Raw genomic sequence first — 27,165 nt, 5'->3', positions numbered from 1 at the left:
TGATTTTGAATAATTGGCTAACGGTTCAGGAAAGTTACTGAACTGATTTTCCCATGTGTAAGTGGATCATTCAGAAAAGTCACTATCTTGAAAATTGATGTAGCAAAATCAGATCAGTGAATCCTTCAAGATCATGTTCGATACTCGACATTTCTATCCATATTTCCAAATAACCGTTTATGCGTGCCCCAAACCAGTCACCAACTGTGTGTTCTATATAACGTCTCTTCAATAAGGTGTTCCTGTTTCAAGGAAGGGTGAGATACTGTGGGAATATATTACAAGACTACTTAATACAAAAGTGTATGATTTGTCAGTTACAAAGTGAAACCTACCTCATTGAAATGGGGTGTCTTGTCTCTGGAGAGAGGTATAATAACAAGGCGTTCTACTTATGATAATAAGAAAAGAAACCTAGAATGAGGCATTTAGTGATATTATATCAAAATGTAGCTGTTTTAATGAACTTGCGCAACAATATTAATGATGAACATTTCAATACCTTTAGTCTGATTATTCTGAATATATATATATATATATATATATATATATATATATATATATATATATATATATATATATATTGTGACATAACTCGAACAGAAAATGAGTATTTGTCTAACATTAAATTAATTAATTTTTGGGGGGTTGTAAACTATATAAACCAATACATGTCGAAAAGTCAATTGTCAAAACCTTTTATTATCATGAGCTGCACAACGATAATTACATAACCTTAGCAAAGGTTTTCAGAGGGATAACCCGTTAAAACTGATAATGATGTTGATATGCTGAAGTTTCAATTTAAAGAAGCCATCAAATTCGTACAATAATTCATAGGTCATCCTTATCAAGTATTATAAATGTTACTATTATTATATAGTATTATGAAAGGAAAATATAGTCCAAGCAAAACGTAGTCAGTAATAATATCTATAACAAATTCCGTTTCAGATTTCATAAAGTGTGTGATTGTTTCCGATTTTTTGGATGATTATGGCGAGATCGATCAACTATTAGCTCCTTTATATGAGCATAGCTGATGTTTTGATACATGATCTTCTTCACAAACTCGGTCATGTGTTTCCGTCTAAACACATTAATGAGCTGATATGAATCAGCAGGCAGTCGCGTTGATGCATTAGGTAGGTGATAATCATAACCCAGTAGCCCTTTATGAGAGCATGATTCCTAATTTCTGCCTTCTGAACATGCGCGGCTCAGAATAACGTTAACGCGAGTCATGTAGCTCATTGTCTGTACTTTCTTATTGTTCTTTATCTATAGGACATAGAGAGAGAAAAGAAAACATATACATGTAGATCATGATAAGAGAGTTATATATCCATTGAACGGTTGACCATATCAGTCTTCATGAAGACTTTATTTTTATTAAATTGGAAGAAAAACAAAACCAACATTGTACTACATTGTCTTCCGTAGAACCCTATCGAAGGTAGAATATTACAAAATGGGAGATATCGCAGACGTATTTTTGAGAGCATTTGCTGTGATTTAAAATTGCAAGGAGTTAAATTCAATTTCTAATAATGGGATTTATCTGCAAGTTACAAATCATGTCGACATTTTTAGTTACGTGGTAGACATACTGCGACGTGTTCACTGTTCTTTCGTTCTTTATCTTTATTGTTTCCTAAACATACCATACTGCTCTAAACATCGAATATAATTAATCGAATAGGAACTGTTCAAAATCCCCCCTCTCCCTCTCTATCTGGATCACCGTAGTAAGAAAAGTCCTACAAGCTATGAAATGACGCGCTTAGATGATCTTTGTTTGTGTCATCCCACAATATCTCTGGATTTCTCAACGATGGTAAAAGTTGTCAATCCGACCAAAGGATGAGAGAGAGAGAGAGGGTTAAAGTTAAACTGACCAGAGAGAGAGAGAAAGAGAGAGAGAGAGAGAGAGATAGAATAATCAACTTATCACTATGCAAAGGTAATTGTGAAAGGTATAAACCTTTATACGAAAGGTATAAAACTACATTTTGTAGCGGACATTCTCGGAGATGTGATGAGTTCATTCGCTTTGTCAATACACAGCTGCTCATATCAAATCTTAACTCCGTTCAAAAGGCAAATATATGTTTCTGTACGTGATATTAAAGATAATGATATCTATCTGTCTATCTATCTATCTATCTATCTATCTATATATATATATATATATATATATATATATATATATATATATATATATATATATGTGTGTGTGTGTGTGTGTGCGTGTGTGTGTGTGTGTGTATGTGTGTGTGTGTATGAACAGTATGTACGCTGTATCAATGATACAACACTCTTTGTAAATATGTTTTCATTAAAATATAACGTGGTATATCATTGATACAGCGTACATAATATACATATATATATATATATATATATATATATATATATATATATATATATATATATATATATATATATATATATGTGTGTGTGTGTGTGTGTGTGTGTGTGTGTGTGTAATCATTAACTTTTAGAAACGGTTTCTTACGTGTATTTACTATATCAAGAATAATTAAATACACATACATTTAAACTTAAGTCAACTACCATTCTTACTCTCGTTTAGAACCTCGTGGCGGCTTGAAAATACCTTTAGTAGCAAAACACACTTGAATATCAGAATTTAACGAGCATAAATAACCAAGACGGATTATATATTCAAGCTTGATACTTTTGAGCAGGCTCTGGTGGAATATAACTTCCAGGTTTTCAGTACTTGGTTAACTTTAGCCTCACTATTTAGCATATTTTACCTACGTGTCTTTATTTGACGACATTATCGAATTTTGTGTCAGCATTACACAGATACTGTCGCTGAAATATCAGAGAGAGAGAGAGAGAGAGAGAGTGAGAGAGAGAGTTAGAGAGATAGAGAAACTACGACTTTAACATGGACTTAATATATATATATATATATATATATATATATGTAACATTTTTCGATTTCATCCATGTTGGTAATGTTGCTATTGATCTCTGAATGGAGAATTAGAAACATCGAGAGAAAGAGAGAGAGAGACACAAAGAGAGAGAGACCATGACTAGCACTTGTCCCATTTACAGACATATCAATTGTATTTCGATTAGATGAACGTATTGTCAGTTCTAGTCAACAACAGACAAGGAAATCTAATATCCTGTCATTTGTATTACAAAAATGCCAAAACAATCAGAGTAGTCCTTACTTTGTTGGCAAATGTAGTTTTAAGATCCTACTGATAACTATGTACCGGTGATATTGTGATATTGTACTGTACTTATACACACAGGATATATTCAAATGTAGATATGCACTGTAGCAAAATACATTTGTTGACATTGTGATTAGTTCCCAAAGCTAGCCTGTTATGTATTATAATCACACGAGGCCTATGTTTGCTTAATAATACCATAAACTGTAGAAACTGATATGTTAAGAACAAAAGCTAGCTGGGACATTTTCATCAGGGAACAAACTTTCTTAGGCCTCCGACATTAACACAATGACGTTGCCATCTTAAGTGGATTATAAAATGTCAATGCCCGGAAAATATACAAAATTTGGTGGCCGCATCTTGATTATAATATTGTGAGGTATCCTGGAAAATTGTAAGGATAAAAAGACAATCACAGATAGTATCATTATTTATGGTTTTACAAGAAATAATTAACCAGCAAGTTCAGGAATTGTCACTGAGATTCCATGAATGAAACCATGCTCCCCGAATATAATTTAACTGTTTGTAAAAAGATAAACTGAAACGGCCGCTTGTAACGCCACAGATGTTCAACGGTATCACACCACAGACGGACCATCACGTGCATTTGAATATATGTGATGGGATAAACAGACCCAAGAAGACAATGGGATTTATCTTGCAGTGAGTCTTACAGCTACTAGGATCTGGAATTCCATATTATAACATGCACATGGACTCACTAGAAAATGTTTTGCGCTTTAATGATCAAATACAGTTTTAAAAGTGCAATTGAAACATTTTAGAATAAAACACGGGTATAACCCAGAAAACTGGAATGAACACTTGGCATATTTAATGATCGCTTATCAGCTGTTCAGGATTCCGCATATTTCACTCGAGACTTAATGACGAAGAGATGATACGATAGCCGATTGAAATGCGAACGGTTCAAACCTGGTTATTTCGTTTGCGTTTATGTTAGAGAAAATAATTGCAGTAATTGGAAGGGTGATTTCAAGTTGTTAAACGACTGAGTATGTGACATACAACGTTCTGTGCGGGTAATGTAGCTAAAAGCAAGTGATTCGTGTGAAGAGAATGAAATCCTATGCACATCCAAGTCAAGATGATGTCGATAAGGAAGACAATGCTAGCTACATAATCTCTATGATCAATCAGGAATTAATGGTTTACCTTAACCTTAATTTAAGGAAAGTAGTTCATCGGAAAACCTTTAATAAACTATCCAAGGTAGACACCAAATAGGACGCCCTGGATGGTGACTGTTTAAGAAAGAAACCTTAATTCTAGTCACAACGGAGAAGAAACTCTAATATCATGCCATTTGCATTAAGTTGAAAAAAGTTTTAAGATCCCACTGATAAATTTACAGGTACTATATTACACTGTACTTACACACATAAGATATATTCAAATTTCCTTATGCACTGTAGCAAAATACATTTGTTGACATTGTGATTAGCTCCCAAAGCTAGCCTGTTATGTATTTAGATCACACGAGGCCTATGTTTGCCTAGTAATACCATAAACTGTAGAAAATGATATGTTAAGAAAAAAGGCTGGCTGGGGCATTTTCATTAGGGAAGGAGCCTTTTCTAGGCCTCCTACATAAACACAATGACGTTGCCATCTTGAGTGTTATTCTAAAATGTAATTGCCAGGAAAATATACAGGGAGGATATAAAAAATATAGTACTTCTAGAAGATTGTGTCAGCATAAGAGAGCCCATTGTAAGATCTAGAAGAGATTGAATGCTACAAAATTTGGTGGCCGTATATTGATTATTATTTTGTAAAGTATCCTGGAAAATCGTACGAATAAACAAGCCAATCACAGACAATATCATTGTATATGGTTGTACAATAAATAATTAACCAACAAGTTCAGGAATTGTGGCTAGAAATTAAACAGTGTATGGTCTCTTGACATTGAAGAACATAACGTCTTTGAGATCCCATGAATGAACCCAAGGTCCCCGAAGATGACTTAACTCTTTGGAAGAAGATAAACTGAAGCGGCCACTTTCTACGCCCATCAAGTGCATGTTAATATATGTGATAGGATAAACATACGGACTCAAGAAGATAGTGGGCTTTATCTGGCAGTGAGTTTAAGAGGTCAGGTCTTACAGCTACTGGGATCGGGAATTACAGATTATAAAATGCACATGGACTCACTAGAAAATGTCTTGCGTTTTAAAGATCAAACACAATTATTAAAGTTCAATTGAAACATTTTAGAATAAAACACGGAATACTCTCAGAAATGGTCGAATCCATACTCCGCGTCGTTAGCCGAGCATATTTGAAATTGAAATACTGTAAATGGAACAATTTATCGATTACCTAACTGACAGCAAACTTAGGGTAAGAATATAACAGGTACGCCCAGAAACCCTTGATGAAGCAGTTCCAATTAGTGTAAAACTAGAGGATTTTAATATAGATGAGCTTCAGCGAAACGAACTGGGGATATGTATACGAACCATGATGATGTCTGACACAGGCCTGCCATAGCAGATTTATAAAAGACTCTTCGTCAATCAATAATCGGTTATAGAAATTGACTGAATCAGGTTGAGAGTTAAAGTGGACTAAATTGGAAATGACTAAAGCTAAGTAATAACGGCACCAACAGTGACATGACATAACAATCCATTTTGCTACTGATGGCAGGGAAAATTGAATACGTGCGGTAATTTCGCAGGTGCATGAGGGTCACCAAAGTAGTTGTATATGGAAGTAGAAAATTGGCAAAAACAGAACGATCTTATTGTGTAACGCGGAAAGAATTAGTTTATACGGTTTATTTTGTGAAACACTTCAAGTTATACTTTTAAGTAAATGATGGTATAAAACCATTTGGAATCAAGCCAAAGCAGTTCAGTGGAGTTACAAGTATATGGGGCCAGTGGGACCAGCTTGAGTTGCACAATGAGTTGCACAATGTAATTCAGAGACTGAGGTATCTAATATGTGCTAATAAAGCTGGATGTCATCAAGCAAGTATTCCCTATAAACACAGTAGCAGTGTATTTACGGTATCCCATGGTATTAAAATTGAGGCCCCTTACAGATTAAAAAAAAAACCACCAGGCAAAAATAGTGTTAACTTTTATTAGAGCGTGATGTCAGGAACTGGGGTAATACATGAATTATGTGCAAAATAAAAAGTTACATGGAAAGAAGGGAAGAGCTCTGATTGCACTTTGCGAGTCAGAGTGTCCAATGAATATAATGGCAGCATATATAAAAAGACTCTTTCCAGAAGCTGCACTTGAAAATAAATAGATTCTAGTAATTGTAGCCTATTTTACTAAATGGACATAAATATTTACATTGCTTAATAATGATGACATAACGTTTGCCAGTATACATGTGGGAGAGATGCTATGAAGATTTGGCGTGCTCCGTCAAATGAATTGGTATAAAAGAACACAGTTTGAATTAGAAAGTTTCCCAGCAATGTGCAGATTATTGGGTTGACAAAGACAGTTGCTTACCACCCACAGAGCGATGGAATTGTTGAAAGATTCAACACGATAGTCGCTCGGATATTTCATGCATGCGTAAATGAACATCAGGAAAACTGGAAGGAACACTTGGCATATTTAAAGATCGCTTACCAGCTGTTCAGGATTCCGCATATTTCACTCGAAAATTAATGACGAAAAGATTATACGGTAGTCGATTGAAATGCGAACGGTTCAAACCTGGTGATTTCGTTTGGGTTTACGTTCCAGAAAATAATTGCAGTACTGGTTGAATGGGTAATTTCAAGTTATTAAACGACTGAGAATGTGACACACCACGTTCAGTGTGGTAATGTAGTTAACCGCAAGTGGTTGGTGTGAACAGAATGAAATCATAAAAAACGCGAGGTAACAAAGATAATTGGAATGTACATCCAAGTCATGATGATGTCCATAAACATGACAACGCTAGCTACATAATCGCTGTGATCAATCAAGAATGAATTGTCTACCTTAACCGTAATTTAAGGAAAGTATTTCATCGGAAAACCTATCACAAACTACCCAATGTAGACACCAAAGATGACGCCCTGGATGGTGAATATGTTTTAGAAAGAAACCTTATTTCAAAAATTTGTAAGAGACATAACAATTAAGTTAAGGAAATTAAATCAAGCAATAGAAGTTATATAACGTTAAACTAAGATAGTACTCATCAGAAATGCTTGACTGGGAGTACAGCGCGTGACGATACATTCAGAACTCTTGAATTATGTAATTGGGCTTACTTGTGCAGAAAAATAATTTCAATTACAAATATATTGCTTGCGTGATATCTAGTCATGTATAATAATGTTTTAGAGTTTAAAAATGAAACACATTACATTTATATTGTGAAGACAAACTTATTCGGAAGTCTGGGTAATTTGTAGCAAGGTACCTTTGTTGACAGTTTAATTAGTTCCCAAAGCTTACCTTTTCAGTGACAGATTTCATACGAGATGATGGTTGGTCGAATATCACGATAAACTGTAGAAAATAATCTGATGAAAACGGAAGATTCCTGGGAAATATTCATTGTTATATGCTTTATAAATGAAATTAATCTCCTTGTGATGTGGGTTGCAGTTCTAAAATGTCTCTCTCAGGAAATTATACAGGGCTGATAGAGGCAGTAGAGTAAATCTAGAAGTTTGTGACAGCAAAAGAAAATGAATTGTAAGATCTTGAACAGGTTATATGATACAGACGCTATCGTCCATAATGAAAACGAAAGAACCATTTAATTCGGACATATTTCAAATAAAATCTGAAAGACAGGTTTCCGTACGATATATACGGACATATAATTGGACTCGTTAGAATCGTTAATATAGCTTACTCCTTCCTATCTAAATGACGTCACTAATTTGTAATAAATACATTCTGTAGTAGTAAATAAAGTAAGAATATTCGTGACAACGTTTGCTTTGTTTTTAATCTAATTGTTATATGAATGAAATATATGTGATTAATGATAATAATTAATGTGATTAATGATCCCAAATTGCTATATTATCTTTGTTTTATGGTCCACACACATATGCGTACTTTCATATCTTCCAAATATCCAAATACACGAAATAATCCAAACATAATATCTAGCTGATACCAAAGTACAACCCCATATCTGTATCATACTTACCACTTATAACTGTGCAATATACACATGCATAAACATTTGCGGCAGGTGACCAAGTGATTTAAAGTGCTCGACATTACCTATAACTGCCATCTAACCTCTAGCCGCATTGGTTCGAATCCCGGCCACGGTCAATATTGGAATGTGAGACCGTTTGCCAGTTGCTTCTCCTTGGGTAGGTGGTCCTTACATGGGATTCCCATGGTTCTTACTTCTACCAGTCAAACTTGCCACCATGAAAAACTTATCTTCCACTGCTACGTAGCGTTAAGCCCAAATCAGCAACATATTAGACTTGTGTAACCTGTTTATTCTCATTTTCATTTTATAATAATCTTTTTAAATGCCCTGTCTGTATCAATGAACAATACAAAGGTACAGCTGTGCTTTTGAAGGTTTTCGAATGAAAGCAGTACGCAGCACTGTTGCAGGGTCAAAACTATATTATAGACAGTTCGTGAAGAAAATAACTCAAACACAGTGTCGTCGATTAAGCCTTTGTTACTGTATTTTACTCGGCAAGGAATGATATATTTCTTGAGGATGTAAAACGTCGCTACATTATTTACACAAATGGAATAATGGGTATACATGCAAAGAGTCCTGCACATATTCACGTATTTTGAATATTGCATGGAGTTGCCTTTTTCTTAACACCATCTAAAAGTTTGCTCAAGTACTGTATTTCAAATATTATGATATAATTGCATGTATTTTTCTCAGAATTATGTCGAATTAAACGACCATTTCTTTCGATGGAATGTGTGTGTCATGAATTGATTTTAAATACTAGGTAACTATTAATATCTGGAATGTTTCCTAGGCGCCAACTCCTGTTTCGTCAATTGTTACTTTGTCAACTGGCTTTGTTTTCCTTTTCTTAAACGTTGATTGTTTTTCATCTTCGGTGAACAATTGTTCTCCCTTGTCAAAAGAGGTAAATAAAGAGAACGATATACCAAACTCCCTGATGATTGTGTGAAATGTTCTCTTTGTAACACGGAATACATGCTGTAAATGAAATATAATTTTAACAGTGGAAAGGCATATACTTGGTAACCTTAAAATCAAATTATTTAAAGAGTCCAACCTGAACCTTATCAGTTATACTTATCAAACGTCCCGAAGACTCTAAAAATGATTGTCGATTTGTATTGTATGACGTAGGTGTCAGCGGGGTGAAACATTGCTCAAGTAACACTGAAAAATACCAGCTTAAAGTCTTAACCCCATCGTTGGGACCTTAGTTGTACTCTTCGTGTATCGCAGACATTCATGGCAAAGTAAGTCACAATAGAGGACTATGTTCGTCATGAACCTGGACGAAAATAGATATACACCCGTGTACAGAACACTGTATTTTCGAAAGAAGCTCGCAGCTTCTCTGCTTGAATTGTATGCATGTGGGTTGCTATTATTCAATTTCACTAACTTAAACTCTGGAGATTGGGCTCGTTGACAAACATGCGCAACAGTCTCCGTCGTAATAGTAAACGCTATGCGACGGCGGCTTTCATCACCAGCGACAAAGCATGCAATTGTTCAGCCCCGATGACCCGTAATGAAATCTGTATAACTAATCGGCCTCAGATAGGTAGTGCGATACGTATAACCAGGTTGAGTATTAATGTTTGATTCCGATGTTCATAAATCACCAATGCTATCAGATCAAGGGTAATCTTTAATTGCTGCATCAAACAATGACTAGCCCTCACTGCTTTTGTCATACTTGCCTATGTCCATATCATCGGGATTGATCCACATAAATTCACCTGCTGATATCAGTTGCGTCATCGCTCAACCTACATGATGCGGTCAATGTCGCGAAGGCAGGTTGGTATCTGTCAAGGCTTGGAGTCCAAGTCGACTTCGAACAAGTGTACTTAGTCACTGTTTGTATTATACTTGTCTATGTCTACATCAGCGTAATTGGTCTACAGAAACTCACCTGATGCCATCAGTTGCATCATCGCTCATCCTACTTGTTGTTGTGGTCAAGGTTGGGAGGTCAGAGTCGTATCTGTCCAGGCTAGGAGTAATTGCAAGATCGTAGCGGTAACTCGAAGTCAAAAGTCCTCCGCAGATACCCACGTTTGCTAAATAAATGTTGCTCAATGTCCGTGAAACACATCCGATTCAACATCAGTGCACGAGAGACCATTCCTGGCGATTTAAAGTTATGCTCGGGTTCTAGCTCGTACACTCATAACATTATCCTGAAAAGCCTTAAAGACATCCGTAATAGCGGCCGAGGTTTTACACACTAACGTAGACGAGAAGTTGTTCGCGGATGCATAGCCGTTAGAGGAAATATCTTCGTTAGAGAGAAACGAATACAACAATGGGTGGTAACTGAGTTTGAGAAAAAGTTTTCCATACACACGTAAGGATAGATTCTTATGCGGTTATGCAATCCATCATTGTAGAGTAAACAGACTATCGGGAAGATGCATCTTAATCGTAAATTGATCGTGGCGTCTAGAATCTTCACTTCTTGTCAATTGGTTACTAAAGAGTTCAGGAACTGCAGTCAGGCAACTGATGTATTTAACTGAGAGAACAATAACTGCTCTTGAGGCAACACCTGCTAGTGTTGCTGGTCCTATTCAGGCAACTAACCATCTCCTGGCCAGACTAAAAGAAACACGTAATCTATTTACAGAGGAAGGTTTATGAATGCTTCAGGATAATCCTATAGCAGTTGTTGCGGCAGAGTATCAGGATCGTACAATCCTTCTAGATCAAAACTCCGCCAATAATCCAGAATCGCGATGGGATCCCTTTGTGTTTCGAACGCTGATATATCACAAGTCTACAGTAAATCTGACAAGCTTGAATTAGCACAATTTAAAAACCAAGTAAAGGAGGCTGCTAGAGTTCCAATACGTGGAGATATAGCCATGCCTAGGCGACCCAATTCGGACCTCAACGTATTGACAACGACGACGGCGACTGTTTTGATGTGGATCAGGATCCCGTTACTGCTGAACGTCTTCCGACACCCACCCCCCACCGAAAAAAAAAACAACTTATAGATCAGCCATTATCGTCAAAAGCTGTCAGAGTTCCTATTGAAGTTAAAGTTACCCCAGAAAGTGTTGCCGGTCTCCAGGACAGGGATCAAATCATATCAAGCTCATGTTCGGATTCCAAAGTCGGCTACGTTATCTAAAGCTAGAGTCTGCTCACGCTCCTATGAAATTGGACAAATGTATTAACGCTATATATCGTGCCCACAGCATGCTTTAGAGGGTCGGTTAACCATATAAAACCGATATATTTAACTCATTTGCCCATGGTGTAAGATAATAGGCTGAGAAAGTATGACAGGAGAGGAGACATCAAGTTGAAGCGAGGAAACAACAACGCTTAGAAGATCAAGCACAGCGGCAGCTTACGGTAGCGGCGCGGACAGGAGAAAAAGTAAAGTGTGATTTAGGTTACTCTCCGAGAAAGGGTCTTACCACTGGAGGAAGTGGTCTTACTAGACCCTGTCCGAGTAATGTCCTTGCCAACGTTGATCAGTTGGAAATTCTCATTGATGGGCGACGAGCAGGCAATAATTTCCTTGAAATAATTAAAGAATCAGCTTAAATTTAGTAACGACTATTTTCGGGTGATGTCATGTATGTCGCCGTTTATCGGTCAGTTATCGCCGAAATCGTCGACGACTACTATAGCTACTGATTAATAAGATCGGCGATAACAAAGTAATAATGATTGTACACAGCTATCAACGTGGACCTGAACACGTAAGGGTGATAAATTTCATTCAAGGTCAATTCAGACCGGAATCCCCCAAAACGATCCCAATATGAATAACGTTGTTCATGGTGCTAGTAAGGCATTCTCAGCAGTCATACAACGACTCGCACGATTAATACGCAGACAGGCCGGACTGCAGAATGTTGCTCTCCCAAGCACCAAATCAATGCTAGTAAGTGACAGTAAACTAATAAATCAAGCTGCAAATGAACGGCTGAAAGAATTAGCTGGAGTGCTGTCGCTGTCAAAACAAGCCGTCGCCGAGACAGAAGCAAATATAACATTTATTCTGAATGCAGGAAATGGTCTTGCTCGCGTAAATCTGCAACGCCGTTGTAAATAACTAAGAATATCAATAAGATGTTTAAGCTTGTTTCTGATCCCGCATTTGACATCTACGCTCCAGTCCATCTGTGATGTTCTCGAAGGATACCATTGATCGCCCCGAGGGCAGTAACGTGATAATGAACAGCGCTAGAACCGAAGTCGCATCGATGAATGAAGAATTCAACTTGGAATTCACAGCACGTCGATCAATGTTAAACGACGATGAAGAATTTTCATGTGTGATTCCCATATCACATATGTGTATTCTGTCGTAACGTGAGTAAGGTTATCTTTGAATCTAAACACGCTTTGGTGCTTGTGATAAATACTATGACAATGAAGTAACTTTGATCATGGCAAAGTAATACTGACAAAAATTTCATTGTGAATGCCAACAATGAAACCATCGCTATCAAACATACAGGAGATGTCACTGGTGTGTACAGGCTCTCCGTGTTATGCACCGCTAAATTTAGTTTTTTTACGACATATATATGACGTAATTGCACTGAATAATGTTCTGGAACCGTTTAAATGGTGTTAAGTCAAAATACTGTGGAAACATACCCGCAGCTACGTATTGGTGGTGTCCTGAATTTGTAGCCAAAACGCCTCAATTCATTACTTAGAGTATAATCGTATAATTAACACTCTGATCGTCAACGTCACATTAGGCAATCAGGCTACTAGCGGTCCAAGCAATATCCTCCACCTTCAAATGCAATTTTCGGGTCAAGATCCGCTAGACCCAAACCAATAATGGAATACTTAACATCTCATTAATATCCGGAATCGGAATCTGCATGATTACCCGAATTTTTGGGTAGTTGTAAACGTGTACTGATTCAAACAAGCGAGCATTTGGCAGACAGCGTTGCAAACTATCCTCGAGACGCATACGGGCGCAGAAATAACATCTCAGACGCATCACGGTTATCGACGTTGTAATATACGTGCCATCTGTCGCTGTTTCTAGTAGTACAATGACGTTAATCGTCATATTATCGGCGACATGTGTGATATTGCCAGTTAGAGTAGTAGACGTTGCTGTGCCCGCCTGATTCAGCATGTATTCTTACTATCGTAGCAAAACAAATATCAATGTGCGCGACTGAGGAATTACATGAACATATAGAACCTCTATCAACGGCGTCACAAGTCCAGGGGCGACAGTCATTACAAATATCAACGGAGCTCAACGATGGATTTATATCCGATGGTGAATTGGCAGAAATGAATACAATTTATCATGACGTGTGTAATCCGGCTGTGGATACTCCTAGCGTTAATAATCTTATACAATCGTTTTGTTTCATAGTCACCCAACATCTCCAAAGAATTTTTTCTATCGCCGTTGCTAGTGGAACGAATCGCTGAATTTGTGTCATCGAAAATCGCTTGCGATTGTCTCATTACTCCCTAGAGTAATTTAATGAACCTGTACTCCGATGGAAGTGTGTATCTTTTTACGGATTTTCGTTATTGTAACGTTTCAAAATCGCATGGGATGTTTTGAAGATTAAGTTGGGTAATAGGTTGTATAACCGCGCGTTGTAATCGCTTAATGGCAGAAATAATCGCACTAACATTTTCATAATTCATTATATGACAATTTTTTCTTTAATATAAATGATAGAACATAAAATGTTCTGATGTGTTAACACAAAGGGAGATGACCAGGCTAGGGTGATGCCATTTGACAAGTATTTCCCTTTGGTTGGACATACTGATTGTGGTAAGCTGATATTGCTTGTATATTATTTACGTCCAACAGGCTTAATTACTGATCAGCATTAATTGTACGTAGGCACTATTCATTTGTGAAGCTCTAGTTTGTCGAACGACATTCTAGCATATTCAATGTGAATTATGTATTGCCGAGCAAAGCAATTAACACCGATCAGTATTTTTCACCAAGCTCGATTTCAAATTCTATTCACGATATCACTTCTAATCACAGTCTTCTCATTAATTACATAGAAACAAATTCGTCGTTGTGATCCAAACGCGTACTAATTAACCGCCATTGTGATTGGCAGTTAGACACTCTAGGACTGAACCACTTAGTAACTTTCAATATCGTATTCTGGGAAGTTATATATATGATTGCACTGCTGAGAAAAATGATACATCCCTCCTTTTACATGGGTATGAAGAGAGGCCGCTATTGTTATTACCCAGCGGATTCAGCGAATCAATAGCAGTGGCGACCGCTTTTGTATAATGGCGTAACCCAGACAGACACAACATGAACACGTAATTCTGACTTCTTTCTCATCAATTTCTTGGAATCGGAGACGTGGCTTAGAGATAATTAAACGGTGCTTTTTAGTCAGGACTTTAGTCCTAGTGGAGTTATCTCCCTTAATATACACTGAACAATGTATGATGTGAAATGTTACCGTTTTAATGAATATTAAAATAGGCCAGTAGTGGCAATTATATTTATATCTGCAGATTGTTGGATAGTTGACGGTCTAGCAATCTGTTGTTAGCAAATACCATTGTTATGTTCAATCGCATTAGTATTTTGTCCACACAAGAAAATATTTACACTATTAGCACACATGGCAAACTAGTCAGTTTATAGTCCTCCCCGTAGCTGACTGATCAGCCTTCTCTGGACCCACCCCCAGTGAATCGATGACATTGAATGGTCCTCTTCGACACTGATGGACAAATATCCGTCCTCCTAGTGAATCACTAAATGGCTAGCGATACTCGATGGAAATTTTCACGTTCTGCGTAAGATATTGGAGTCTTATTTGCTGATTATACTGCTTCGATAACGCTGAGCTCTTTATGCCACCTGCACAAGATGTACGGAATTTGGATGAATATTAAATAACTTCACCTGTCTGGAGATTCACAGATCTAACTAACCGTGGATACCTCCTCGATTCTGTTTCATCTTTCTTACAATTCTTGCTCTGAGTAATACCCTGAAGATGTTCTGAATGATTATCAAATATATCGCTGTTGATGTGGTCAACGACAATACCACCATTGATCAAGCCGGTAAAGCACCTATAAATCAATTTATTAAAGTATTATCTTTTTCACAGTAGTAAACACGAGATAACCTGTATAACCAACAGAACCAACCCGTCTTTGCCATTGGCAGTTCTTAATCACACCAGCGCCTGGTGCATCGTAAGTTTTAATAATGGAATGCCCTCTGAATTCATCGACATCGTTTCCTTGCTCCATTTGTATAGAATGTACCATCTGTCTAAATTATAATATTATATTACCATCAAAAATTGTTCACGATTCCCTTATTTAGAAAAAATATTGAGATAATCTCTAGCGTCCTTTATTGGACCACTGATACTGCAAGTAGCCGGATCACCAGCATTCTGACAACTAGTAGCCGGTAGATCATTTGTTAACCATAATCTTGTTTCAGCGCTCTGTATTTTCTGCCACCACACTAAATGAACTTAATGTTGATGCTCTTCAACCGATGCGGGGTGCTAAATCCCATACGACCAAGGCTGTTCTCAACTGTGTAACCCAGAGAATAACAGAACACTTGATGAACGCTTTACGAGGAAATGGTCTTACAGATTTACGACACAAAATATAAACGAGTGGACGGAGGGCGTCAGAGAGCAATACCGGAGACTGAAAATCTTTATAACGGTAACTACAAAAGCCGACTAGATCTTGCACACGGTAAAGTGTAAATTGAGGGATTCTCCGATAATAATCATCGATCATAATGCTTACGCATGAACACATAGTATAACAAAAATTCCACGTGAAAAGCGGCTTAGATATTACTGCAGTGATATCCTTTATTGCATATAACCTATCAGCAAGCGCGATCATGTGTCAGCGTGGTTGTTCGGGTGTGCGGACTTGTAGTGTCTCGCAGTCTAGTTTCATGCAATCCAACAATAATCATAGATTTGATTAATCCGTGTTTCCTTCTGGTGAACTTTATTGTATTGAATCTCTGCATGATCAAATGACCAAGGTTGCATCGAAATGCACAGCCGAAGCAGATCTAAGAAAATAATTGCTGAGTAATTGTTTTTCTATCTTATCTGCCAATGCTCACGTTTGACGGCAGAAAAATTCACGGCAACCAACATCCTCGAAAATTTCTTAAAGATATTAAAAGCTACTGTATTGGATATGGATATTACGATTTCAGGAATACTATATATGATTATTGCGACGTCATTTCGGTTGATATTGCAGTGTGTTATCCCGGAAGCGTTCTTGGAATGTGTGAATGTAAGAAGCATCTTAAGAAATTAGGGCATCCAACACATATCTGTCGGTGGAGTTTGATTTAACTGGATTTGCCGCGGTCCAATCATTCGACTTTGATGAGAATATGTATACAGTCATCGTTGTTTGGTTTGGTCGTCATTTTAAGGAACGAAATCAAGAGATAAATCCCTTGGACTGATGCACGAAGAATAAACGTGGTTGGGCTCCAATAGTGCAATTGAGATATATGCCTGATGCCAATATATTGTTATGGTTGAAAATCAGTGAAGCAATAATTTCGAATAGCCGTCAAACGGAGATTTGAATGCCAGAAGCAAAAAGCAATGACAGCAAGGATATTTCATTTACCAAAGATATCCGTCCAACATCATGGGTAAATTTACACATGGGGCCTCATTCGTAATATACACTGCAATACGCAATTAATCACTTCATAATTGCCGATACGGCAAAAAAGGTATATTTGTGGATATAAAACGTGTAAATCTACCCTAGTGAACATCCTTGGTTACTACTATCTGCTACTATGATGGTTATTCGTCGCAGTTTACTCATTCTATGATCGTTTATGTTTCGATAAACCTTTTATTGATGATCAACTGATTTCCTAAGGTTACTGTTAGAGTCGCCACGAACTCATTTTATATGAACAAGTCGATCGCTACAACGCTACTAGACGAACTTACTTTTGAGCCATGCTTGCTGGAGTCACTGGTGGGTAAAAATGATAAGATACATGATTATTCAGGGTCTGCAAGTTATAAACCTGTTCGCGGGTACTAAAGGTATAAACACTTGTTGAAGCCATTGGGGCTCCATTGGTGTATGATCATATTTTGCGACATAAAACGGTATTACCCTTGTGGTTCTGGTAAACTCTCACGCGCGTTATAATTATTTAGGGATTAAGATATGATAGTACTAACCCCAACTCATTAACTTGCCAGAAAGATGAAGCAGCAAGGTGTTACGTCTCATACTTATCACAGTTTCTTTTGACGACGGAGTGGTGTGTGGACACCCGTGCGCATGGTTGATATATAGTCATAGAATCATCATCTAGGATGAGACATGCACGGTACATTCGAAGACCTTAAAATATTTCTTGATTGGTTATCGACAAGAACCACGTGCGGATCAACTACGACGATTAGCATGTACTGTGATCATGGTCAGCCATCACTCTTTGTCGGACAATCATCACATAGTTGGTTAAAAGAATCCGTATATTATTACAAAGTAATGTTATACGACCACAAGGTCGCAGATGAGTTGCATAGACAGCTAAAAGTGATGATATTACTACAACATGACCAGATTAATGCGCGACAATGTGCAGAGTAATTCAAGAGTCCACGATTCGTGATTTCTGCCACCAATGGCGGCCTAGCGATCATATAGTCGCATATAGGAAAATAGTTCCTGATTCCTTTCATCGTAATTTATTCTCACAGAGAAAGATTTCCAGATCTACCTGTGTTGTTGTGTTATCGTCCAGCAGATACCCGTCGACAAAATGTTGATGTTGAGATTTCGGGGTCTAACTAAAAGCACAAGTTCGTTTTTATTGATATCGATACCATTGATGTGGATGTTGTTGACAAATTGCTATCGCACACATTGAGTGATTGCAAATCGCCATGGACTCTGGGATATGATATAACCATTCGTTCGTCACAGGGTCTAACAATCCCGGATTCAAATATCTGGATAGTCGATGATTGTTTTGAATGGTCCAATTTAGGATTACAAAAGATAATCATGTTCAGAATACCATGCGATGCAGCGTTTTACACTGTGAAAAAGTATAGTTGATTCTCAGAGAACGTACAAAAAAAAGTATAAACGCGAGTTTGATCTTGATGCTAAGTTCATCATGGAGTTGCAACAACGTCAAATTAATTAATGTGCGTGTTGTAACACAGTGACAGTATTCGCCTAATGTCACACGACAATTTATCATGGACCGAATCAATACAAGTCTCGGCCACTCAAATGCGAATGTGATGCTGACCTATCTTGAATTTAGCCGACGTCGGAACGCATGCTGCCTCCGGAGTTAACTCCGGCGAGCTGATCCTTTGATTTGCTAGCGACATACCATATTGCCTGCCGGGCCAACGAATCTGCGGCACCACCTGCCACATCAGCGAGTTTACTAATCGTTAATCTGCCCTATAGGTATCATATTGGGCTATACTACATTGACTCCATATCATAATTATCTGCGATTAATTGCCAGCTCCTACGGCTAGTTTACCATTCATTGATGATCTTATCAACAAATTGGCGAGTGAATCTCTGAGATATTTTTTTTACAGACTTCAAAGTGTGAATCATATGGATGTCCACGATATGTGGTTGTTGTAGATCTTGATTCTTATACGTATGAGTATAACATGCTTAATCGATAGTTGTTATTGATTGCTCTTCTGGATTTCGTTGATGTTTTCGTCGAGTCAGATATCAAGTCGAGTTCCAGGACCACAATAATTATATCTCGGAAGATGCTTCCCACCAGAACACTTAGCCCATGGAGTCTCTGGGAATTTCCCGAGTGCAGCAGGGATATCGCAAATACGCTCTGCTTGAGACGGTGTCACAAGTTTATATTTTTGCACCACATTTCACACACTTGCCTGTACGCGTTCATCGACGATTCTTTGTCGTCGTTGTTGTCAGCGCGCTGGTACCAGTGAGAGCACTATATAAATGATATACCTGATCATATGTTCTAAACTATTAATAATTATCATCGGTTCGTCTGGGTCTGGACAAAATTAATCATTATTAACCTGATGGTTCCGATGGGACAAACTTTGTCATGTGGCACCATCCATGATCAGTGATGTTATAGTAAATTTAATTCAATGAAAATGCAAAGTAGTTGGACGAGGACGGCAATGGCGTTATTGCCTTTATCACCGACATCGATGATGCTCAATCTATGAAGATCTTGATGGCTATATTAACAATCCAGTAGTATACAATGATGTCATGCTTGACCGACTAACAAATCAAGCCAGAATATTTTCACCCCAAAACACCCACCTGATCTATGTAACACTATCATATGTTCAGATTCCCAAAGTCATCAGAGATGACTGCAATATTGTGGTTGTCTTCAATGACGTTGATACAATTACGCTGGGAAATATACATCAGGTCTGGTGTTCCGGTGATCTTGATATGATTAGATTAAAAAATGTCTTTGCCTAGTGAAAAGAAGGAGTTACATGGGTTTATTACATTTAATCTACATGATCTTCGGTCACGATATCGAATTGGTCTTGATAAAGGTTTTGGTTGAGAGACCTATCGTCGCCGGCAGCTATTATGTGTTTGATGGTAGTCTAACACCCGGTTGTAAACACCTGTTGCAAGCAATGGCACAAACAATCAACAACGATCTACCAACGGTCGTTCTCCAGATATCTACGGCAACAGCGAAGGACAGCGGGGGATTAGTCAACAAGCCTCCGGACGAGATACAGGCATCAATTTATCATTCTAGACCTTGTACGTCCATTTTTGCCACTTTCTCTATGTAACAATATAACCGGGTTGGGGTCGGATTATAAAAGAACCCATTTGATAGTGACAAACCTGCAATTTTGGTTTATGGAAACATTTAAAGGGAAAGACTGATTTGTGCGCCAACAAAATCCAAATATCGGATATTTAATAAAATATACACGAGAATGATAATGTATTGCGATTTAAATTAAATGATAACTGATAAGTAAGAAAAAAAAGCCTTAAATAACAAAAAGATACAATGATTAATGATTCAAAGTGATTCCACACAAACAATGGAAAAAAATGACAGTACGTAAAATTTGACAATTTCTACACGAAAGAAAGAAATATGATGAGTTTTCAATCAAATAATGAAATATGATATGAAACATATGGACATATTTCTGGCGGAGACGAGCTCAAATCCGAAAGCTCTTATCAGCCTCAACGCTCTGTCGAATGGTTGAGATGCCAACTCGAACGGTCTTTCCCTCCTGGACTGCCTAAAGGTCCGTAAAATCTCCTGTTCTCTGTGGACCCGTTGGTCCCAAAAAAATGGTTCTTCACCACGTTATCACCTTTATATTATTCCGGGCCAACGTCAATCCCCGACAGCAGTACACTGGGTATAACTCGACCCAAATTAGAACCACGGTTATACAATACATACAATACGGTACATATACGGATATACAACGTAACTGTCACTCCGTCCCTCCTTAACTCATTCAGAATTACACTCAGCATTCACCAGTCACAATTCAGTCAATCACCAATCAGTCAGCTGTGAATATAATATCCTAATCCTTGTACTACAAAGGACACAGTCATGTACAACATCACTTAATGAAGTCATGTAATGTAAACTTTAGTTGATTTTATACAAATTATATTATCGGGATTACTGTGCAAGGTGATAATCAGGTTCAGGAGTAAACCCATGTTTGACAAAAATCTTATAGTACTTAACGAAACACCTTCTCTTCCTTAATAAATAGAATATTATAGTGAATATAATCATTCTCTTCACTTTCATACAGTTAAGCCAGGAAACAGACTATAACATTGCATTATAAGACACAAGTCGGATTTGCCTAAAATACAAGACAAATGTGATAGTAAAACAATTGCGTCCTATAATACAAATATAAAAATAATATTTAACTCACAGACCTCTACATCTGGAGATTGTACGTCGATGTGTATCGGTTGTCCCATCGTAAGTACTTTGCTTTTGCAGCATAGGATGAATCAAACTCACTATTTCGAAATAATATACGAAATACATAAACCACCCTCGGGTAACGCTGTACACGAAACACGAAACAAAGAACACGTGTTTGAATAATAAAGAAACGATCAATATATACAATTCCGAGACACTCTAATTGGTTCCCTAATTTGTAGACTTAATGGTCTGTCCAGTCTACCTGCTGCTCTTACTAATAACAATGTTGTTTTTTTTTAAGTTTTCAGTTTATGGACCAAAAGGAAAGCTGACTTACTACTTCATTTCACTTTGTCGAAAGAAATGAACGCACTCCAGCTCAGTTTGCCACATTCTCATTTAGTATATAATACATGCAAGTATGGTAATAGGTCTGTATATAAATGTAAACATTCTTAAATGTTTTCTCTTATAATATCGCACATGCCATATTATATCATTATGGCTTGTGCATATAAGCATTCATACCATCGGGCGTGACAGTATATAACTATGTTTGTATGTACAGAGTGTGAATATTACGACCCTGTTACCTATTTTCCACTTCATCACAAGGGTTATTGAGACTATACGAATAGCAGGTTTGTTTATAAGGGGATGGTAGAGGAGAACCTACTCCTACCCATGCGTATATGATAGGACGTTTCAATATGTAAGTGCCTCTGCTCTTCTATGTTTTTGTACGTGTTTGAAAGAAAATTATCTAACGATGGTATATATTGCGTGTTGCCTCGAATCATTGTGTGCATAGTGTGTCTGTGCACTCAAATATGCATGTGATAGTATGCGTCTATGTATGAGCACCCTTACTCTACGAGGATAGGTGTAATTTCGGGATTTAGTGTCATTTATATCGGCTTTAATGTGTATTCCAATTCTATGTTGTTTGTGAGTTTGAGAGGCCCTCATGCCTTTGTTTGTGATAGCATCTGCAACATCCCTATGTAAGTTTCTACCATTTCACTCCATGTAATTTAATACTATGATTGTAAGGATAGTAGCGGGGAATTCAATTGTTTACATAAAGTTAAGTTGGTTTAATTATAGTCGTGATTCAGTAGGGGAACATTTATATTTGTTGACAAAGGGTTAACGTTTGTTTGGCTCCCTTCTTTTACACTCTAGTATTTGTGTAAGAGTACATGCAAGTTAATTCGACTGATTTTTGATCAGTTAATGTGTGTGTGCAGGTGGAACAATTGCGTATATTTCGCATATTTGCTTTTTCAGTTGATACTGTATTCATGTTGATCACACTTTGCTACTCAAATTACGCTCTGGGCTACTAATTTCCTATTGTCCCCATATTCTGACACTCATGCTAAAATTTTCGACAGTTTTAATGTTACCATTTTCATTTTATTGAAAAGGCGGCTACTTCTTTAAAAAATTCTCCTGTACAATCAAAGAGAGGAATATTGTGGAAACTTGTTTTTCTTTCTTTCAGTTCCATCGTTGCATGCATTTTACGTCTTGATGGTTTGGTGATAATTGCAGATCGGAAGTGATCAAATATAGGACCAAAGAAAGAATAATCATCATCATGGTAATTCAGTTCTATATAATAAGAACTTACATTCCGATTTGGTGTTTCGATTAATTACATTTTACATTACGAAACTTTGCGAAATATACGTTATGTCGGTATGTATGTCTGTCTGTCTGTTTGTATCTCTGTCTGTATGTATGTTTGTCTGCATGTATGCATACATGCATGCATGTATGTATGTATGTATGTATGTATGTACGTATGTGTGTGATGCGATGTGATTTGATTTTAACGTAGCTTTAACAATTTTTCAGTCATATCGCTACGATGTCTGCAATGTGGCAGGTTACAGTGATGTCTAGCACTGGGGCATCATGGCGCAGACATGTAGCATGATGTCCCACCCAGTCACATTATCTTGACACCAGGCCGACCATTCCTAACACTAACCTCTTAATGCTGAACGCCAAGCGAGGCAGCTGTTAGTACCATTTTTTAAGTCTCTGGTTTGACTCGGCCGGAATGTTTGTATGTATGTATGTATGTATGTATGTATATATGTATGTATATATTACGTATGTATATATGTATGTATGTGTTTGTGTATATATATATATATATATATATATATATATATATATATATATATATATATATATATATGTACGTTTGGTAATAAACATAAAATGTAATATATTCCAGATGTAAAAAGACACTGTGTTCATGGTGATAACGACGATTTCTCTTCCTTCTGTGCTTTGTGACTTCTTTATCTACATACATAATTCCCCAATATTTTTTTGAAGGTATAACGCAATATAGCAAGTCAAAATGAAATGAAAACTAAATGAATCTGTTATGTTTTAAATTATCATACGTTGTTTATGGACAATCATACATCTGCAAGGTAAAAGTATCTGCTCTCCGATGAGTAAAATAAAACAACGGAGTTGTCCAAGCAAATATATGCAAATGCATAGCTTTCAATTTTCAAATGGAAACAAGTATCTACGATGATGGGTCTAATAGAAAGTTCACAAGGCATAATGGTTACATTTAATTGAAGAGTGAGATTATATATATATATATATATATATATATATATATATATATATATATATATATATATATACATATATATATATAAAGAGAGAGAGAGAGAGTTTCACTATGTTTTTATTAACTTTTTTCAGGCATCCAACCTAAAGGCGGGAAGGAAGGTGGACAATTCGGTACGTTAATACTTTTGTTATAGGTGTAAGAATGTGTTAAAGATATAAATTTACTGTTTTTGCATGTACTGTGTGTGTCTTCCCATATCGGGAATGCATAGCCGTGTGCATTGCCTTATTTTTGTACTTACCTTATAGGAGAATATTAGTTTGTGACGATACTCCAAAGTTGCTTCGGAACGAATAACCAATATGTAGATGAACATAACGTTTACTGAGTAATCAAAATACATCCGAACCAAGTGCTTCGTGCTTACTGTTACATCTAAATTAGTAAGCTGTTTTTGCAGATTATAACTTTTTCTTATTAAACAAAGTAGTAAAAATCCCCATATTACTACTTAAGAAAAAGTATGTTCACAAACGATGACTGAATCCAAATTGATACTGATTATATTAAGTAGTGAAACCTTCGATTTATTCCAGAATGGAATTGAACCCACGCATTCAGAAATAAACTATTACTTAACGGCGACAGATAAAACACGGTCCTGTAGTCAACTCCGTTCTCTGAATTGACGTTTATCTAAATACTTAACATTGCTATAGTTTTCACCATATCGAAGAACACTATTGACACTCTAATCCTATAAATTAGTCTTTCTAAGGACGTAGTTTCCTTACCGTAAAACACAAACAATACATATATCAGATTGTCCTTAGCTCGACAACAAATAGGGCAAAGTGTTTGAAACTATTTTGCTACTCTTAATATATAAGCATGTCCTCTGGTCGGCATGATATCCATAGCTGTATAGTACATATCCAGATAGCACTGCCGCTTACATTGCAGCGATGGCGTATGTTTTATTGGACAGTTTTGCTGATGAATAGTTCATCCGACAATGATTTATTGTAGAAAGATGAGAACAAGTTGACACTAAAGATACAAATAAAAACTAAATGATGATTTTTTTAGAAAGCATGCATATGAGATTTTAACTGTGCCAAATCAGATTAATTCCTTATACAACTGGTGGCTTTTGTACTGAACCAACACTGCCACCAACCCCTACCTTTTTACATTCATTTTGGACAGCAAAGAGCTATTATGAATTTTGTTTTGTGTCAAGGCGGCAAAAAGGATCCATGTATGCCTTATGCATGAATACAATTCACTAGTACAATAACAAATAATCATACTTGTAATCACCCCTCGACCATCTAAAGTTTTATATATTTACCTCTGTTCTATCAGACATACGTAAATACGCAAGGCAAGTCGGCAGTTCATTTGCAGCTCAAGTAAGGTGTTTGATCTCCATTCCTAGTCAAATTTTGACAGGCAATCACCAAACAAGCCACCACATGTCCAAGCCTAACTCAAACTAGATCTAAGCCACATTTCAGATTTAGCTTCTGTGTGAATGTATACATGCCAGTCTCATGATAATTAGGTTCATGCCTTCTACCTTAAACATTAGGGAGGTATCAAAAAAGAAACTATCCAGTAAGACCATAGTATATAGCGGCAATAGTAGTTAATTATAATCATGGGTGAGCTTATATATGTCTACAAGCGTTTCCTCCCTTTAATAACCGAACTTACTATTCCAAGGCGGTCAAGCCTATTATAGGTGTAATATGTGCTGGTCAAAATTATGTTGATCTGTTGAGGATATGAACATGATTATGTGGAATTGGAATGTTTCATTTAATCGTAACTCTGTATAAATAATACATTTGGATGGTCAAATAACTTAGCGAATAGTAGGCAACTACTTTAGCATAGTAGTTGATGTTGCCACTCATTTTTGATAATCAGCCTATGATTGAGCAAACGATTCCAGGTACAAAAAATAACCATTTCGATATACGATGCCACTAATTAGCAACATGTGTTAGACTGATCAATGTCAGTCCATAATTTAAAATAGGTACGGACTATTCCAATGCCATCACAATCAGCGGTATAAGACAAAGCAAGTTAAAATTGTTCACAATCTCAGATAAGCTATATAACTAAATACCAACGTGATATCAGCAGGGATAGAAAACATTGTCTTTTCTCTTCATATAGGCGTTATAATCTGATTTATCACTAAGCTTATCATTTAGGCTTTCTGTGTTTTCATAAAAAGTATTTTGGAGCGCATTCATTTGCCAATGTAACAGTTTGCTATCATGTTCTCATGTGTTCGTTCTCTTACAAAATTAAATTTGATTCCCTAACAAGAATATACGTGGAAGAAATGTTTAGACTAATTATTCAGATTTCGGTTAGTAACTTCACAGAGAGCTATATTGTAAGACGGAATTTAAAGAGATACAGTTATGAAAGTTTGCATTGACATTTTGATATTGAGATACACGAAATAATTATTGACTGTCTAAATCATAATTTAATTTCAATTTTATAAAGTAAATTATTATAATGTAATAGTTGATGATTGAATAGGTAAAAACTAAATAGGCTACTATAACACCCAAAGTACAGATCCCAGTTCGCGAATATTCTCAATGTATAAATTACACAATTTAATATAGATATCTGAGTAAATTGGCATACAATTACAAGCAATACTATCTGTCTTATTTGAAAAAATAGGCATACAATTAAAAGCAACCTTATATGTATGGTTTGAATAAATAGGCACACAATTACAGGCGACCCTATCTGTCTGTTTGGTATAGTTAGTGTCCATTGGGAAAAAGAACACCAAGAACACAAAAGCTCTACCTCCATTACTTTCAAACAATGAAGCACGCGCAAATGCCGATAATTGTCTTAGTACTGGGTTGGAGGAACAAGTGACATATTTTTGGGGTAGATATATTGAGATAATTATTCGGTTAGAAAGGCTGGAAACTGCCAACGTGCTGGAAACAGCAACAACGACATCAAACGAAATGCATAGAAAACTAGTATTTTGAATTGGGCATGGTTATCAGAGCGAAGTCTTTGGTGCTCTAGGGATAAATGTGGCTGAATTATTCTCTCCAGAAAGAGCTAGTGTTTTATTGTATATTGCGCTT

General features: G+C 36.7%; 1 protein-coding gene across 1 annotated transcript in view; it reads left to right on the top strand.

Annotated features, from left to right (window-relative positions):
- The window catches only part of LOC149786740 (uncharacterized), a 66,303-nt gene that overhangs the window by 7,390 nt on the left and 31,748 nt on the right, over window positions 1–27,165 (top strand). The window contains exons 3-4 of the mRNA XM_089977246.1: window positions 22,916–23,014; window positions 24,151–24,189. Coding sequence (XP_089833372.1) covers window positions 23,012–23,014; window positions 24,151–24,189 — 42 coding nt within the window. The 5' untranslated portion in view covers window positions 22,916–23,011. The remainder of the gene's footprint in view (window positions 1–22,915; window positions 23,015–24,150; window positions 24,190–27,165) is intronic.

The sequence above is a fragment of the Sinohyriopsis cumingii genome, chromosome 12 (assembly GCF_028554795.1).
Source record: "Sinohyriopsis cumingii isolate HCF-2022 chromosome 12, ASM2855479v2, whole genome shotgun sequence".
In the NCBI taxonomy this organism is placed as follows: Eukaryota; Metazoa; Mollusca; class Bivalvia; order Unionida; family Unionidae; genus Sinohyriopsis; species Sinohyriopsis cumingii.
Note: the sequence above shows the minus strand (reverse complement) of the source record. Positions and strands in the feature narration are given on the sequence as shown.